Source organism: Carex rostrata, chromosome 2 (assembly GCF_964058835.1).
Source record: "Carex rostrata chromosome 2, lpCarRost1.2, whole genome shotgun sequence".
Classification (NCBI taxonomy): Eukaryota; Viridiplantae; Streptophyta; class Magnoliopsida; order Poales; family Cyperaceae; genus Carex; species Carex rostrata.
In genome coordinates this window covers 14,116,784-14,132,290 of record NC_135919.1, presented here as the reverse complement: position 1 = coordinate 14,132,290, position 15,507 = coordinate 14,116,784, and the positions used below count along the sequence as shown (strand labels likewise).

The 15,507-nt window shown below is 34.7% G+C and overlaps 1 protein-coding gene across 1 annotated transcript; it reads left to right on the top strand.

Moving 5' to 3' along the window:
• The first annotated feature begins 10,682 nt into the window (after nucleotides 1-10,682).
• LOC144543939 (acyl carrier protein 3, chloroplastic-like) lies at nucleotides 10,683-12,973 on the top strand. Its single transcript, XM_078292387.1, has 4 exons — nucleotides 10,683-10,872; nucleotides 11,679-11,771; nucleotides 12,020-12,142; nucleotides 12,534-12,973. The coding sequence occupies exons 1-4, from the start codon at nucleotides 10,813-10,815 to the stop codon at nucleotides 12,654-12,656; spliced, it is 399 nt and encodes a 132-aa protein (XP_078148513.1). The 5' UTR covers nucleotides 10,683-10,812; the 3' UTR covers nucleotides 12,657-12,973.
• Nucleotides 12,974-15,507: the final 2,534 nt, after the last annotated feature.

Genomic DNA, 15,507 nt, shown 5'->3' with positions numbered 1-15,507 from the left:
ATTATATCAAGCATGTCACCTTCCAGTCTGAAACCAAGGAGCATGCAAGTGTCAAAGCTGACGTGACCATCTTTTATTGGATGATTCTGACTGCTGTAGTGGGCCCAAAATCTTCCCTTGATTAAGGAATTGCTGATAAGGTAGGTATGTATGCATTAATGCATGACGGATTATCACGCAGTTCAAGTGTGAACAACAAAATTTAAATAAATTAAATAATGAATTGTATCTGATGTGAACATTACAAGTCAGAAGTCAGAACAAGTTCCTCTGTAACACAGCACAACGGCAGCGCATATCAAACAAGAGTGTTGTTCTTGGCAGCACATTGAGATTAGAAATCGTGCAACTGTGTAGAACTTCGTGGGAAAAAGAAAACAAACTAGGGCATGTTCTGAAATTTTATGGTAATTGAATGTTTTGGGGAATGGATTTCTTACGGCATCTATATCCTTGAAACTCTTAGAGTTTATAAATAATTATTAACTAATTATCTCACATTTCTGAAACTAAAATTAGAGTTTCTTAATTGCCACATCAGTAATAAATTACAGGATAAAATAATTTCAACAAATTATTTGGTCACGTCAGAGTTTATAAACAATTTTTTATTAAGAAATTTTGGAGCAAAGTTGCTAAATAAGAAATCTATCTGCATCCCTAAAACTTGTTTAGAAACTGCCACATCAGATTAGAAACTCCAAGAATTTCAGAGATGTAGATGCTCTTAACATCAAAAGAACCCATGGGAAAATCAAGAAGATAAGTGTTCATTAGAACATAAAGAAACTTTTTAAGACGCAAAAATAGATCACTATTCGCGATGGTAAAAAGTGACTATTCTCAAGAGTACACCAATAGAAAAATGTTATTTTTTAGCGTAACTGTATTACTGACAGTAGTATCCGTGAAGATACCGTCGGCAAAAAACACTATTACCTTCACAGATAGTAACAAATTTTTGTAGGGACGTCAATTTTTTGGTAGAAGATGTTACATTAAGATCAAACATTGCATCAATTAACATTCTATGAAATGATCACACAATGTTAATATAGGGATAATTTTGGAATACGAGAAGACATTAAACATGCAAAATATTAAACACTGAAAAACTGAAAACATTTTACAATAAACAGTAATTAAAAAAAACAAGGAGTAGACTTAAGTCTAATTCCATCAAACATTTTTTGATAAAACTGAAAACAGTATACTGTAATTGCTTTAGCGTGGAAGGGAACAAGCTGCCCTTTTCTACAATAGCTCTTTCTTTAAAATACGCATCAATAAAGATTAAGCCAATTTCTCTTTTACCAATAATATGCAAGGAATAGATAAGCGTGGTCAACTAAGGTTCCCTCATGCCAGAATTCATAATCAAATATATTAAATAAGATCCATAATCTGAGATTGCAAACCAACAATCTCAAAATCACAATAGTGCACTATTTTTTTTCATTACCACATTAACACTGACATAGTTTTTATAAAAAAATTCAGCAAACCTATCATATTTTTTATAACCAATAATCACAAAATCACAAAACCAGCAACCCTAACATGGTTTTGAAAAAAACTAGCAAGCAGCCCTAAATACTTAACCGTAATACAGGCAAGCAATCCTAACTTACTGCACTATTTTCTTCATTACCACATTAACCCTACATTCTGTTCCACAAAAAAAACAGCATATTCATAGCTTACTGTTTTGTCTTGTGTTGTTCAATCATTGCCTTGATTCATGCTGCCTAGATGCTAGGTAATCATCATGAAATTTAGATATAGCTGCTCTGTTCTTAACATTTTTCAAATTTCTAGGTATTGGATCTGGAGTTGAGATAGACGGCTCACGGCTGCATTGGAGGTGGTTCTTGAGTAAAGTTAAGGTTGGACTGAGTACAGACGGGGAATTTTCTGATTGAGTGCCCACAAGTTCATCTTCCACATGAAAACCCATGGGAAGTTGACGTACTGAACAGGCCCTCAAGAGGAACTTTGGTATTTCTAAATAATGAGGACATTAATCAACACAACAATTAGGAAAATAATGAAAAAAATAGCACACTATATCCATTCCTATTAAACAAGCAAAGCAAACCACCCACGACAAGGCAGTTCCACCACGATACCACTCCAAAAGCCTTCTTCATACAAAGAACAATGAAGATTAATGATTGTTTATTGATAGAAAAGATGTGTAAGAACAATGAAGATTAATGGTTGTTTATTGATAGAAAAGATGTGTACATATTGAAGATTTACATGTGCTTATATAGCCTAATGAGTTGTTGCTCTTTCCTAAACTATAGTATAATATAGCCGTTGCTATTTCCTATTTACACAAGATTCTATACAGCTTGGATACATATTTGAATACAGCTGTCTATTACTAAATTCACAGATCTGCTATAACTTTGCTAATTGGAGCCATTAGTTATTGGATCAGATCTAATTCCCCCTCAAGTTGGGTTCAAATAGGTTGAAAGAGCCCAACTTGCTAGTGATTTGGTGAAATGTATTTCCGTCAACTGCTTTTGTGAAGATATCTGCTAGTTGATCTTTATTATTAACGTATGGGGTTTCAATTTCTTTGGATTGAACCTTTTCCCGTATAAAATGACAGTCGACTTCTATGTGTTTGGTTCTTTCATGAAACACTGGGTTTAATACAATGTGCCTTGCAGCATTGTTGTCACAATACATTTTCATGGGATACTTAACTTGTATTCCCATGTCTTGCAACAGCTGCTTTAACCACGTGAGTTCACTTGCTGTGGATGGCATAGTTCGATATTCGGCTTCTATGCTGGATCTTGCCACAACATTTTGTTTCTTGCTTTTTCAGGTTACTAAGTTGCCTCCAACAAACGTGCAATATCCAATTGTAGACCTTCTATCTACATTGCCTGCCCAATCTGCATCAGAGTAACCAAGAATTGTGTTATCATTATTCCTTTTCATGCAAAGTCCTTTTCCAGGTGAACCTTTTAAATAACATAGGATTCGGTTAACAGCATTCAAATGACTTGTTCTTGGACTATGCATAAATTGACTCACTACACTGACTGCATATGTAATGTCAGGTTTGGTAACAGTTAGGTAGATTATTTTACCAACAAGTTTTTGAAATTGTCCTATGTCCTTGAAAGGTTCACCATCTGTAGGGTTTAATTTGCAATTCGTCTCCATGGGTGTATTAACTGGTTTAGAGCCTAGTTTACCAGCTTCTTTAAGTAAGTCTAGGGTATATTTCCTTTGAGAAAGGAAGAGACCTTTATTGGAGTGTGCTAACTCTATGGCAAGAAAGTATTTTAAGTGGCCTAAGTCTTTGATATCAAAATTTTCTTTTAAGTGGTCTTGTATTGTCTTAATTTCATGATTCATGTTACCTGTAATAATGATGTCATCTACGTACACTAAAACAATAATAGTAGATGTCCTTGAGTGTTTGGTGAACATGGATGAGTCTGCATAACTTTTAGAAAAACCAAGTTTTGACAATGCCCAACTTAACTTGGCATACCACGCACAAGGTGATTGTTTAAGACTATAAATTGATTTGTGCAATCGACAAGCAAGATTTCTGTTAAGTTCACTATGGTGGCCAGGTGGTAGGTTCATATAAACTTCTTCCTCTAAGTTTCCTTGAAGGAATGCATTTTGAACATCCATTTGGAATAAATCCCAACCTTTATTTACTGTTATTAATAATAGTACCCTAACCGTACTCGTTTTGGCTACAGGTGCAAAAGTTCCGGTGTAGTCTATACCATATGTTTGAGTAAAACCTTTAGCTACCAATCTAGTTTTATACCGTTCAACTGAACCATCACTATTGTACTTGACCTTATAAACTCATTTACATCCTACATGTTTTTTTCCATGAGGTAGATTTACAATGATCCAAGTTTTATTTTTCTCAAGAGCTTCTAGTTCTTCATTCATTGCCTTTTTCCATATGGGGATTAATTGAGCTTCTTGGTAAGTTGATGGCTCAGTTTGACTCGATATGGAACTTAGAAAGGCCTGGTATTTTGGTGTGACATTGTCATAAGTAATATGGTTTTGAATAGGGTATACACAGGTATGATATGTAATAAAATCATTTAACCTACTAGGAGGTTTGATGGAACGTATTGACCTGCAGACAGGATTTTGATTTGTGTCACCTGAGACTTGAAGAGTGTCATTTTGAGATGCATCTTCATCTTCAATTTGTTGTTCTTGACAACTTTCGGGAGTTTCAACTTGACCTAAAATAGTTAGTATTGGTATAGGTTGTTCTTCTTGGTTGTGACCAGACTGACCCTCTACACTAGGTACTAAGTTACCATCTTTAAAGTATGGTTCATCTTCACGAAATGTTATGTCTCTAGATATATATACATTTTTTTCTTACTAAGATCATAACATTTATATCCTTTCTTTTGAGATGAGTATCCTAAAAATACCCCCTTAATTGCTTTTTTTTCTAATTTGTCTCTATAGTTTGCTTGTACATGTATGAAACATGTACAACCAAATACTTTTAGGTGTTCCAAGTTTATTTTTATGTTATTTAAAACTTGTAAAGGTGATTTATCATTTAAAATATGACTAGGGGTCCTGTTAATCAAGTACGTTGCAGTGAGAACTGCTTCGGACCAAAATATTTTAGGTACATTTGTTTGAAATAATAATGCTCTTATAACTTCAAGAAGATGTCTATTTTTTCTTTCAGAAATCCTATTTTGTTGGGGAGTACCAACACAAGATGTTTGGTGTAAAATTCCATGGTCCTTGAGAAAATTTGAAAAGTCTTTATTAATGTATTATGTACCATTGTCGGATCGTAAGGTTTTAATTTTTGAATTAAATTGAGTTGTGATCATCTTTACAAACTCTTTAAAAGTTGAGAAAACTTCGCTTTTGGATTTAAGTAAATATAACCATGTAGTACGAGAATAATCGTCAATAAATGTTACAAAATATTTATAACCACTAAAAGAGTCAACAGGAGCAGGGCCCCATACGTCGGAATGAACAATTTCAAAAGGTTCCATAGTTTTGCTAGTTGAAAGATTGAATGGTTTTCTAATTTGCTTAGCATATCGGCAAATATCACAATTACTAGTATCTAAATTTAAAGATGGCATTATTTTCTTTAAAGTTACATCAGAAGGGTGGCCTAACCTATGATGCCATAAATCGTTATTTTTATTACTAAGAAAAGCATGATTAGTTTGCTCAAAAATATAAAGTCCATTTTCTAATATTCCTTCACCAATCTTTTTTTCACTTGTTCTATCTTGAAATGTTACATTGTTTGGAAAGAAAATAACATTGCAATTTAATTCATTTGTTATTTTACTAACTAAAAGTAAGTTAGATGTAAAGGTAGGCATGTATAATACATTAGATATACTATGAGAAAGTAATTTTGTTTGTCTTATTCCTTCAATTTTCACTTCATAGCCATTGGCAACATTTACATGTGGTGAAGTTTTATTTTTTTCTATGTTATGTATGTTTTCAATATTTTCGGACATATGATCCGTAGCTCCAGAATCTATAATCCATTTGTTTTTATTAATTGCTAAATAAGTGCTTATTTTGTGCAATTCTTGGTCAGAAGTATACTCAACTGGGTTTACCGATTTTACAGACTTATTGGTTAACCCACTAGGTATAGAAAAAATATTCTTATTGGCTGATTTATCATCTGGCCATTTGGAGAATTCTTGTTGGGAACACGACATATGGTTAGATTCACCTAAAAAATCAAATTGAGGAGAAAACTTACTACTCGACCCACCACTCGGTCCGGAGAACTTACTAGCAGCGCTGCCCGTTCTCTGACAAAATGTTTCAAGCAGCTACCCGATCTGTGCTAACAACGCGCCACTGGACATGTCCCTTGCATAACTTTCTGTCTGATCAATTGCCGCTTGAGTGAGGCCTCCAGTTTTCTCCTTTCCTCTTGCTGGCCTCAGGTGAGGATGTATGAACCAACATCCATCCTTCGTGTGCCCGTTCCTATGACAGTGATCACACTTGGTTCTCAGATTTTGGCCATTCTTACCCCCCGATTTATTCCCAAGGGTCTTCAGTAGCTGGCCGATCTGTTTAATAATTGCAGAATTGGAGGTGTCCAGTTTCGAGTCGATTTTTTGGCCAGCTGCCGCGTGCAGAATTTCTGTGGTGCTAGCGGACATCTCAGATAACTCCTTGCTGTTTACCGTGGTCTGATTTTTAGCCATCGCAGCGGGTTGGATTGGATTGTTGAGCAAGTCCAATATAGATACACCTAATCAATGCTCTGATACCATCATACAAAGAACAATGAAGATTAATGGTTGTTTATTGATAGAAAAGATGTGTACATATTGAAGATATACATGTGCTTATATAGCCTAATGAGGTGTTGCTCTTTCCTAAACTATAGTATAATATAGCCGTTGCTATCTCCTATTTACACAAGATTCTATACAGCTTGGATACATATTTTAATATAGCTGTTTATTACTAAATTCACAGATCTGTTATAACTTTGCTAATTGGAGCCATTAGTTATTGGATCAGATCTAATTTGATTATTTTCCTTATCTTCAATACTAATCAATTAATTTCATGCTCCTTGCACATCCCACTTATTCTTAAGACGCATCAGGCCCAAGAAAGGCCTTTAGAATGTTATATGTCCCGTCATCCGGCTCATGCCCTTTAGGAATCATGTCATGTACAAAATCCATTGCCTTCTCAATTTCACCTTTACTGCACAATACATCAATAAGAGTGCTACTGGTTACTGCATCAGGCTGATGCCCTTTAGAAATCATGTCATCTGGAATATCCATTGCCTTCTCAATTTCACCTTCTTTACCCAACCCATTTATAAAAGTGTCATATTAGGAGCGCACCCTTTAGAAATCATGTCCCGCTGGAAATCAATTGCCTTCTCAATTCACCTTTCTTGCACAGCCCGTCTATAACAATGGAGTAGGTCACAACATCGGGTCGGCATCCAAGCTTAGGCATTTTGTCAAGCACCACCATCTAAGCCTCACCAATGCTATTCTTGCAAGTTGCAACAGAGACCTTTGAGTATTGGACTGAAGATGTAAGCATTAGCTCTGCGACCCTCTTTGAGAAACCGTCCCAGAAAACCAAACATTAGGCTAATCCGATTCATTTGTACACAGCATTCCATCAAGATCGAATAGGTATAGTCATCAGGATAGATTCCTTCAGCTTGAGTTAAGCAGGTGAAGAGGGAAAAGACATAATTACTTGAAGTTTTGTTGCAAACCAAGGAGACAAAGATCTGATTGAATTGGCACATGTCGGCTGGAGGATTATTTCTTGCCATCAGCTCCTCGAACAGGTGAAATGCCTCTTGCGCAGAAATGACATCCGCCTTCCGCTTCTTTCCCATTCCACCTTCACTCCTCCTTCTGTTGCTTCCCCTTCCTATGCTGCTGATGCGGCCTCCTAGTCTATACAAAAAGGTCGTCAAAATTGAGGTTGCTGGGGAAATCAGTAGTAGCATGTGGTGGATTTGTTTTTTTGGTTATTCTGTGGGGTTGTGATTTGCATTGCGGGAACGTATAGCGGACAAGAAAGAGGCCTCGATGAGAAGCAAATTTGAATAAGGATTGGGGTTTGGAAGCAGACACTGAAAGCGAAGAGGAGGGGGCAAGAGATAAGGCACACACCATCTGGTTCGGTTCGGTTCTAGTATCTAACAAGGTTGAACTTCGCTTCCAAATAAAAAATTGCACTTCTATTTCTTTTACTACTTTAAAATTGAAGAGAGAAAAGGGAAAAAGAAAAAAAAAAAAACTCCAAACCAGAATGAGAGTGGATGTGAAGCAGAAGGAATGAAGAATCGAGCACGAGAAGAAAGGAGAAGGAAAGAAGACAATGCTAATTATTCTCCTGCGGTGACGGTGCTGGAGGAACAGAGAAATCGACGAATAGTTCTGTTGTGCCAGATGCTTATCGGTTTGGAAGAGGAAGAGCGCGCGATACGGAGAGAGGCAGCTAGCTACTGGAAGTGAAAATTGGGTTGGGCTTTAGTTGGGCTACTATGTTAATTTGTGTGTTTTATTGCTCGGTTGGGTAGAGAGATGGAAAATAAATGAACTGTAAAGATTTGAAGTAGCTTCCATTGGTAAACATGCAGAATTCGCTCTGGGATTATTTAATACTCTATTTTTTGGGTTTTTTAGGCTACAGTGGCAGTCCATGTGGCTTGAATAGTTATAATTGGGTTGCAAGCGAAAACCAGGCCTGTTTGGGCCTTTATTCGTAATTACTACATATGTTTACAAGAAATTCTAAATATATGGGCCTAGGTTGACTGTCAATTGATGAAAATGCTGGTAATATTTAATATAATTTAACTGCATACATTGTGGTTCTTGTGGCCTGATAAAATACCGATTATAATAACATACTTTGGGAAAGCGCTATTGACTATAGTAGTCTTAATGCTACAATTGTGGGCCTTATTTAATGCCCTTTAATGCCGAGCCCGATCTCCCCACCTGTGCCCTCATTACTGAATCATTGATGATCTCCTTGCCAGTACATTTAGATTTTCAAATACAGAGTGAAAACTTGTATGACACCTCTGCTAAAAGCCCGTACAGTTCAGCAATATGTGGGAACAAAAGACAAGTAGACCACTAGTTCTTGGGACCAGATTCGAATCGTTGCAACAACAAACCAAGCATGCAGCGAAAGTAGTACTAAAAGTTTCTAATATAAAAATATTTCAAAAAAAAAAAATCAAAGTAAAAAACTCCTGAGTCTTGTTTTTATTTATCGTTTCTCCACTAAATTAAAAACTAATTCTCAAGCGTCTTTTTTAATTAGTATTAGAATATTGGGAACTAACTTCTTACCTTCTTTTTCTAAAAATTCGTTGAACAATTTTTTATTTAACTGCTGAAACCAAAAGAGGGAACAAAATGAAATATCTGTTTACTTTTCTTGTTAGTATAAACGTACTTGCAGCTTGCTTAAACAAATGTCTCAGCTTATTTCCGTTGAAATTTGAACTCTCAATTACAATAAACTTTGTACTAGTTTACCGTAAAAAAATCTTATTTCTCTTGAATAAATCAAGAACGATCTCATAGTATGATCTATCCACCGCATTCAATCTTTTTTATAACTGCCATCTGCACTTTATATTTTAATGATAATATTGACAATTTGACACGCACACTAGGCTACGGGTTCCGGTACTATGTATATGTATAATGTATATTAGTATGTACTATGAATTAATATGTTTATTTTTAAAGTCCAAATAATAAATATGATTTTCATGTGAAAATGCACTTGTTTTATATTTTGTAGAATTTATTTTGCTATATTTTTAGGCAGGTAAAAATTCACTTTATCTAAATATTCTATAGTCTACGCTATTCAAAAGTAGTGATTTTTTTTTATCTATTTAACAAAATTTCTAAAAATATAAAATTTAATATGTATGTATATTTTTATATGAAAATCACATTGTACTGTTTATGTCAACTATTAGAACTTTAAAATAAAAAATATTAATTCATATTAAAGATCAATTTGCACTATACATAGTACCATAACATCGCTCTAATACTAATTAGTATTTTGTTATTAAAGATCAATCTGCACTTTATTTAAATATTCTATAATATTTTGACAATTTCTGAAATATTGATGTGTACACTAAAATTAATCCTTAAATTTGACATCAACGTTATGAATTTGTTATTAGGGAAATGACTTGCCAGACTGTTAAAGCGTGAGTGATGAGGCAACTCAGGGATAGGGGTGTTTATTGGGTCCGGTTTAATTTGATTTTAAACCGAATTGAAAGATTTGAGATTAATGGTTCGGCTTTTCTGGTTAAATGGATCAGTTTGGTTCATTTTTTCAAACTGGTTTAATTATTTGATTCGGTTCGGTTTGATTTAAAAACTCTTAAAATCGGTTGGACCAAATTGTTTGAAAAGAGAAGTATAATTTTTTTGAGCTTATAAAATATTAATCACAAGCATTTTCTTTCTTCCTTGAGTATAAAAATTACTAAATCCTAATTCAATTATGTGTATTGAATAAATAATCTTTTGAGTCTTTAAAAAAATTCAGAAAATTAAAAAAACTATTTATATTTATTAATCTTTTTATTTTGATTCAACCGAACAAACTAAAATTTAGCTTAGTTTATTTAGTTTGATTTTAATTTGATAGATAATTTATTTCCGTTAATTCATATTTATTTTTAAAAGCTGAATAAAATTTTAATGTGTTTATTTTATTTTAGTTTTAATCAAACCGAACCAATAAAACCATACAAAACGATCCTTCTGGCTGTCCGTGACGAGGCAATCCGTTTCTTTATTTGATTAAATTAAAGACAGATGAAAGACCACGTTGGCAGTGAAGCCCAATCTCCAGTGCCCCCACAATTCAGTCCCACAGTAACTCCGTACACCAAGTAAGTCTAGGTGCACATAATATATTCATGCAATTGTGCCCTTTTCGGAGCCATCGAGGCTTGAGAGTTGAAACCCTTATTCCCGGAACACCTAATATGACATAAAATATTTCTACCTACGGGACCCGCATCAATTGATAGTGAGATTACCATTTGATGATCATATATGTTCCAGGTGTATCTAATTTGGCACCCTTCGATACAATCGAAGCCAGGAAAGCAGTGTAAAGTAACAATATATAGACCAGCCCATTGTTCCTCTCTCTAAACCCCTACTCACGCTGATCGTGCTCGCCGTCGACTCTCTTTCTCTTGCGATTTTCCCCCCTCTTTGTCGAGCGATGGCGTCTCTAACCGGATCAGCGGTCTCCGTCTCAGCCCCTGTAATGAGGCGGATCAAGGTATTGTCGTTACTTGTTTCACGGTTGTTCCGATCTGGTGTTGTCTAAAACTTAGTGATAGCTGTAGTAGGTGTTGTTTTATAATTTTTTTTATCTGGTGGTAAAGATCAGAGATTCGAGTTGATTTGACCAGTGTTGTGTGTTTATTCAGCTGAGAATCTGATCTATTGATTTTCGATCCCTATGTTGATTCGGTAGGCTGAAAAAAGTTGAATCTATTTCTTTAATTTCGACACAAATGTATATGCTTATTTAAATATATCGTAAGGTTGGTTCAGTTTAGTTTTGATCATTTGTAGTATATATTGTGCTTTATAGTTGCTTGTATAGACGTATACTAATTGTTTATTTGTGTAAATTGAGACCTTATGTGTTATTTAAGAAAGAGAGAGATTTATTATAATTGATATCTGCTATTCGGGTTAATAAATCTGCTGTGATTTCAATGGAATAACAGGGTCCTGTTATTTCGATCTCAACCATTCAAAGTATTCCATGCGCGAATCTCAATGAAGAAACTTTTTCATACACGAATCTCAACGAAGTTGAATGGTTGGGATTGGAATAATAGGACCCTGTTATTCCATTGGAATCACAGCAGATTTATTTCTGCTATTCGATGCTGTCTTGTTATCCTCAGATCATTTCCATGTCTAGAATTTGTTAGAACTCTTGTAAGCTGATTCCGCAGATCATGATGAATTAAATTTTGTGTTGTAAAAATTGTTGAACTGATAGTCTGGGACTGCTAGATTGATTTTTTTTTATTATAATTGTTTATCTGATGTTTGCCTTCTGCCTTGTAGGCAACAAATGGAGCCTCCAGTTTGAACTCAGTTTCATTTTTTGGCCAAAAGAGGAGCTTCTCTTCTTCCGCGCGCCTTAGCATCTCCTGCGCTGTACGTGTTTCTAGTTTAATATTGCAATTGTGTATTTTATTTCAAAGCTTGTGACATATCAGTAGTTGTTAGTTTAAACTTTAAACAAAACCATCACAGATGGTAATCCGAAAAGGCTACTTTCAAGTTGCAAATATTTTAAGCAATGTCTTAAGTTTCATTAATTTCATGAATTTCTTGAATTGTGCCTAGTATCACTACTTGTCTATTGTGTTACTCATTTATCTCTATATTCACCTTTTTTATAGGCCAAGCAGGAGACAGTTGACAAGGTCTGTGAGATAGTGAGAAAGCAGCTGGCCATCGCTGGAGACACCCCCGTAACCGGTGAATCCAAATTTTCTGAGCTTGGAGCTGACTCCCTTGACACAGTAACCCATTGCAACTTTGAACTCTTTTTTATTCCTTGCAAGTAGTGCAATGAATTTATGTCAAGAACTCAGTTTGGCACTGGCACTAGTTCCGATGCTTTAATCAACATAGTTTGTATCCACTAATAAACTCTTAAGTCTTGATAATAAATGAGAAAATGACATTTGTGATGCCCATATGGTACCATAATTGGTAAAGTTAAACTACCCTGAATTAAACCAAGTTGGTAAACCTAGTATGTATTTTAGATAATTTCTCTCTTTTTAAGTAAGATTGTATGGTCTTTTAACTTCACATATACTTGATTTTTGCTATTTCTTGAACTTTTTAGTTACTCCATAGTCCATTCCTTTAATTTATAATTTATAATATTATGGTATTGTAATTTAGGTTGAGATTGTGATGGGATTGGAGGAATCCTTTGATATCAGCGTTGATGAGAGTAGTGCTCAGGAGATTGCTACTGTTAAGGATGCAGCTGAGATGATTGACAAATTAATTGCATGTAAATGAGAATGAGCGGTCCTTCCGCACCATTTTGGAAACTTAAAATGGCATTTTATAATTCAGTTCTATCTCTGTTTCAAGAGCATTTGTGTGGGGTTAGTGAATTAAGACAGGGGCATAGTCAGGATTTTTATCAAGGGTAGGCAACAATCCGATTATACATAAACTTATATTCGGTTTTCTAAATTCAGAGGTAGGCAGTTCCCTACCCCTGGTTCATTGTGTTGGAGTGCTTAATGATGTGACTTGAGGCTTTATGTGCGTATGATAAAACTGCAATGGAGTTTTCTTTTTAATGGTAATAAAACTATATTTTGGAGGTATTTGTGCTTTGCTTGTGTTGATTTTGATATTTTTTGGGTTTCCTTTACACAAGGGTACTATTAATGAAAACCATAATATAGTACCCACCAAAAGGTACTGGCCACTTGGACTTGTGCATCTCCTGCGGTAATGTAAACAGTTAAACACATATCTGAATCATTCGCTAGAAATTGTTTTACATGTTTTTTCTTTTGGTGTCTAAACTGTTACGGACCATTCTGGGGTTCAAACTGAGCACTTGATTAGAATGGAAAATATAGTCAATTTTGCCCGAAGAAACAGTGCCCCAGACAGCAAATTACTGTTCTCCTAACTTTAGTATAGACCTAACTAACGCCAATGTTTTAAAACTCGGACCTTACTGGAAGGCATTATAGCGGTTAGGTTCATATAAGAGTCTGTATAAGTAAATGAGCCAGTAAATAATCGTGTTGATTAACCGGTTTTGAATTAAAAACCGATAAACTGTTCATAAAAAAAAACCTTTGATTCAGTCGCATCTCCTTCGTTTTTTCGTCAGATTGCTTTGTTTCGCTTGTCTTGGTAGCAGCTACAAAGACTTTAATAAATAAAGTAACTTTGCTTCTAGGACTAGTCGAGAGAAGTACTATAATGGAATTGGTTTTTCTCTTGCGATTTTCAGATTCCCTTCTCACTGCTGATCTCCTCTGCACAAATGACTCCAAACTTTAGAGTTTAAACCAAAGCATGAAAAGAGAATCCTCAAATTCAACTTCATTGGTTTCAAGCCAAGCTGTCCACAAGTAATCTCATTCAAAAAATAATTTAAGTTTCTCTTTACTTGTGTTGTTGTGCATGACTAGCAGCCTAGCACTTAGAGCATATGGCTACATGCAATTACGTGACTTGCAAAATGTTATCTTGTGCCTTAGATTGCTTGAATGCAAATAGCAAAGCATTTTTCGTTGCTCTACATGTTCATAATTTACTTATTCGTATTGTATAGTTTAACGTTCTCTAAAGATGTTTGATGAAATGCTCAATTCCAAATCCTGTGTTTCAGCTTTTCGGTATTCATACAATATAAGTACATAAACATATTAAGGTCAAACCAAACTGTATTAGGTCCTTTCATATCAAAATTGCTTATAATTAAGTTTTACTTAATTGTAAACCCAATATTGTTGCATTGTGTCAGGCTAATTTTTATCGTTTTCTAACATATTGTTGTATCGGTTAAGGTACAGACTAGACCAGTATCAGTATGTCCAAGTCTGTTTTTTGCAATTAATAAAAAGAAACAGCGTTTGAACTGGTCAATCCATCAACCGGTGAAATGCTGACTCAAAAATTTACCGGGTGGATATCCAATCCAATTTTGATAAAATTGCCAGACACTATAAATTTTAATTTTTGTAAGACCGTATTGAATTTTAACTTATTTTTTACCCAGCAAGATATCCTATTAATTCCTAAAAATTTGTAGTAAGACTATTGAATTTTAACTTATTTTTTACGCAGCAAGATATCCTATTGATTCCTAATTTTAGTAAGGCAAAATACACACATAAATTTGAGATTGCGGCCGAGTAATTGTCCTTTATGAACTGCCCTCTAAAAATAGCTTTTACACGAGTCTCACGCATTAGCTTTCCCGTGATTTTCACGCATTTAGTATATGGGAGTTGATAATAGTACCCGCGCTACAGTACCCGCACTGTACCCGCAGGGGGACCACCGAAAATTAAATATTAAAATATAATTTCTTGTGGGGATTGCAAAAACTGCACAATTCGAATTTTTTTTCCTAAAGTATTAATACCTATGAACGGAAGTATTTATACATATGTACAGAAGTATTTATACTTATGATGTGAACAATTATTTATTGTGTGGATTATGTAGCGCCAAGATAACAATACCCGCGCTTCAGTACCCGCATTGTACCCGCGCTACAGTACCCGCACAGTACTCGCGCTACAGTACCCGAGGACCACCGAAAATTAAATGTATAAATATAACTTCCTATGGGAACTACAAAAACTCCACAATTTGATTTTTTTTTAAGTATTAATATTTATGCAATTTTCTCTTTCAAATGAGATCCATGATGATGTACTTTCAGGCTCGTCGTCACGCAAGTGTTTATATACCTCGCCGTACAAGTATTTATACCTACACTTGCAAGTATTTTTTACATATGACACTGAAAGTATTGATATCTAAATATTGAAAGTATTTATACTTATACACTGAAGTATATATACCTATGAGGTAAACTATGTTTATTAAAGGAAAGTTAACGCGTGAATAATTGGGGAACTCGAAAAGAGATTATCATAACAAGTTACGCATCAAAGTATTAACATCTTACTTTTTTAAGTGCTGATAACTTATCTTCTAAGTATTTATATCTACGAAGGTATAAATATATAAGTATTTTTTACATATGACACAGAAAGTATTAATATTTAGACACAGAAAGTATTTACATCTATGCACTGAAGTATTTATTTTTATGAGATCAACTATTTTTGTTAGAGAAAGGTTGACGCGGAATTAGTGCCGGGAC

Bases quoted from the DNA above. Each gene is read 5' to 3' on its own strand.
- LOC144543939 (XM_078292387.1), top strand. From the start codon at position 10,813: ATGGCGTCTCTAACCGGATCAGCGGTCTCCGTCTCAGCCCCTGTAATG. The intron at 10,873-11,678 runs GTATTGTCGTTA...TCTGCCTTGTAG, and splicing joins CTGTAATGAGGCGGATCAAG to GCAACAAATGGAGCCTCCAG. The intron at 12,143-12,533 runs GTAACCCATTGC...ATTGTAATTTAG, and splicing joins GAGCTGACTCCCTTGACACA to GTTGAGATTGTGATGGGATT.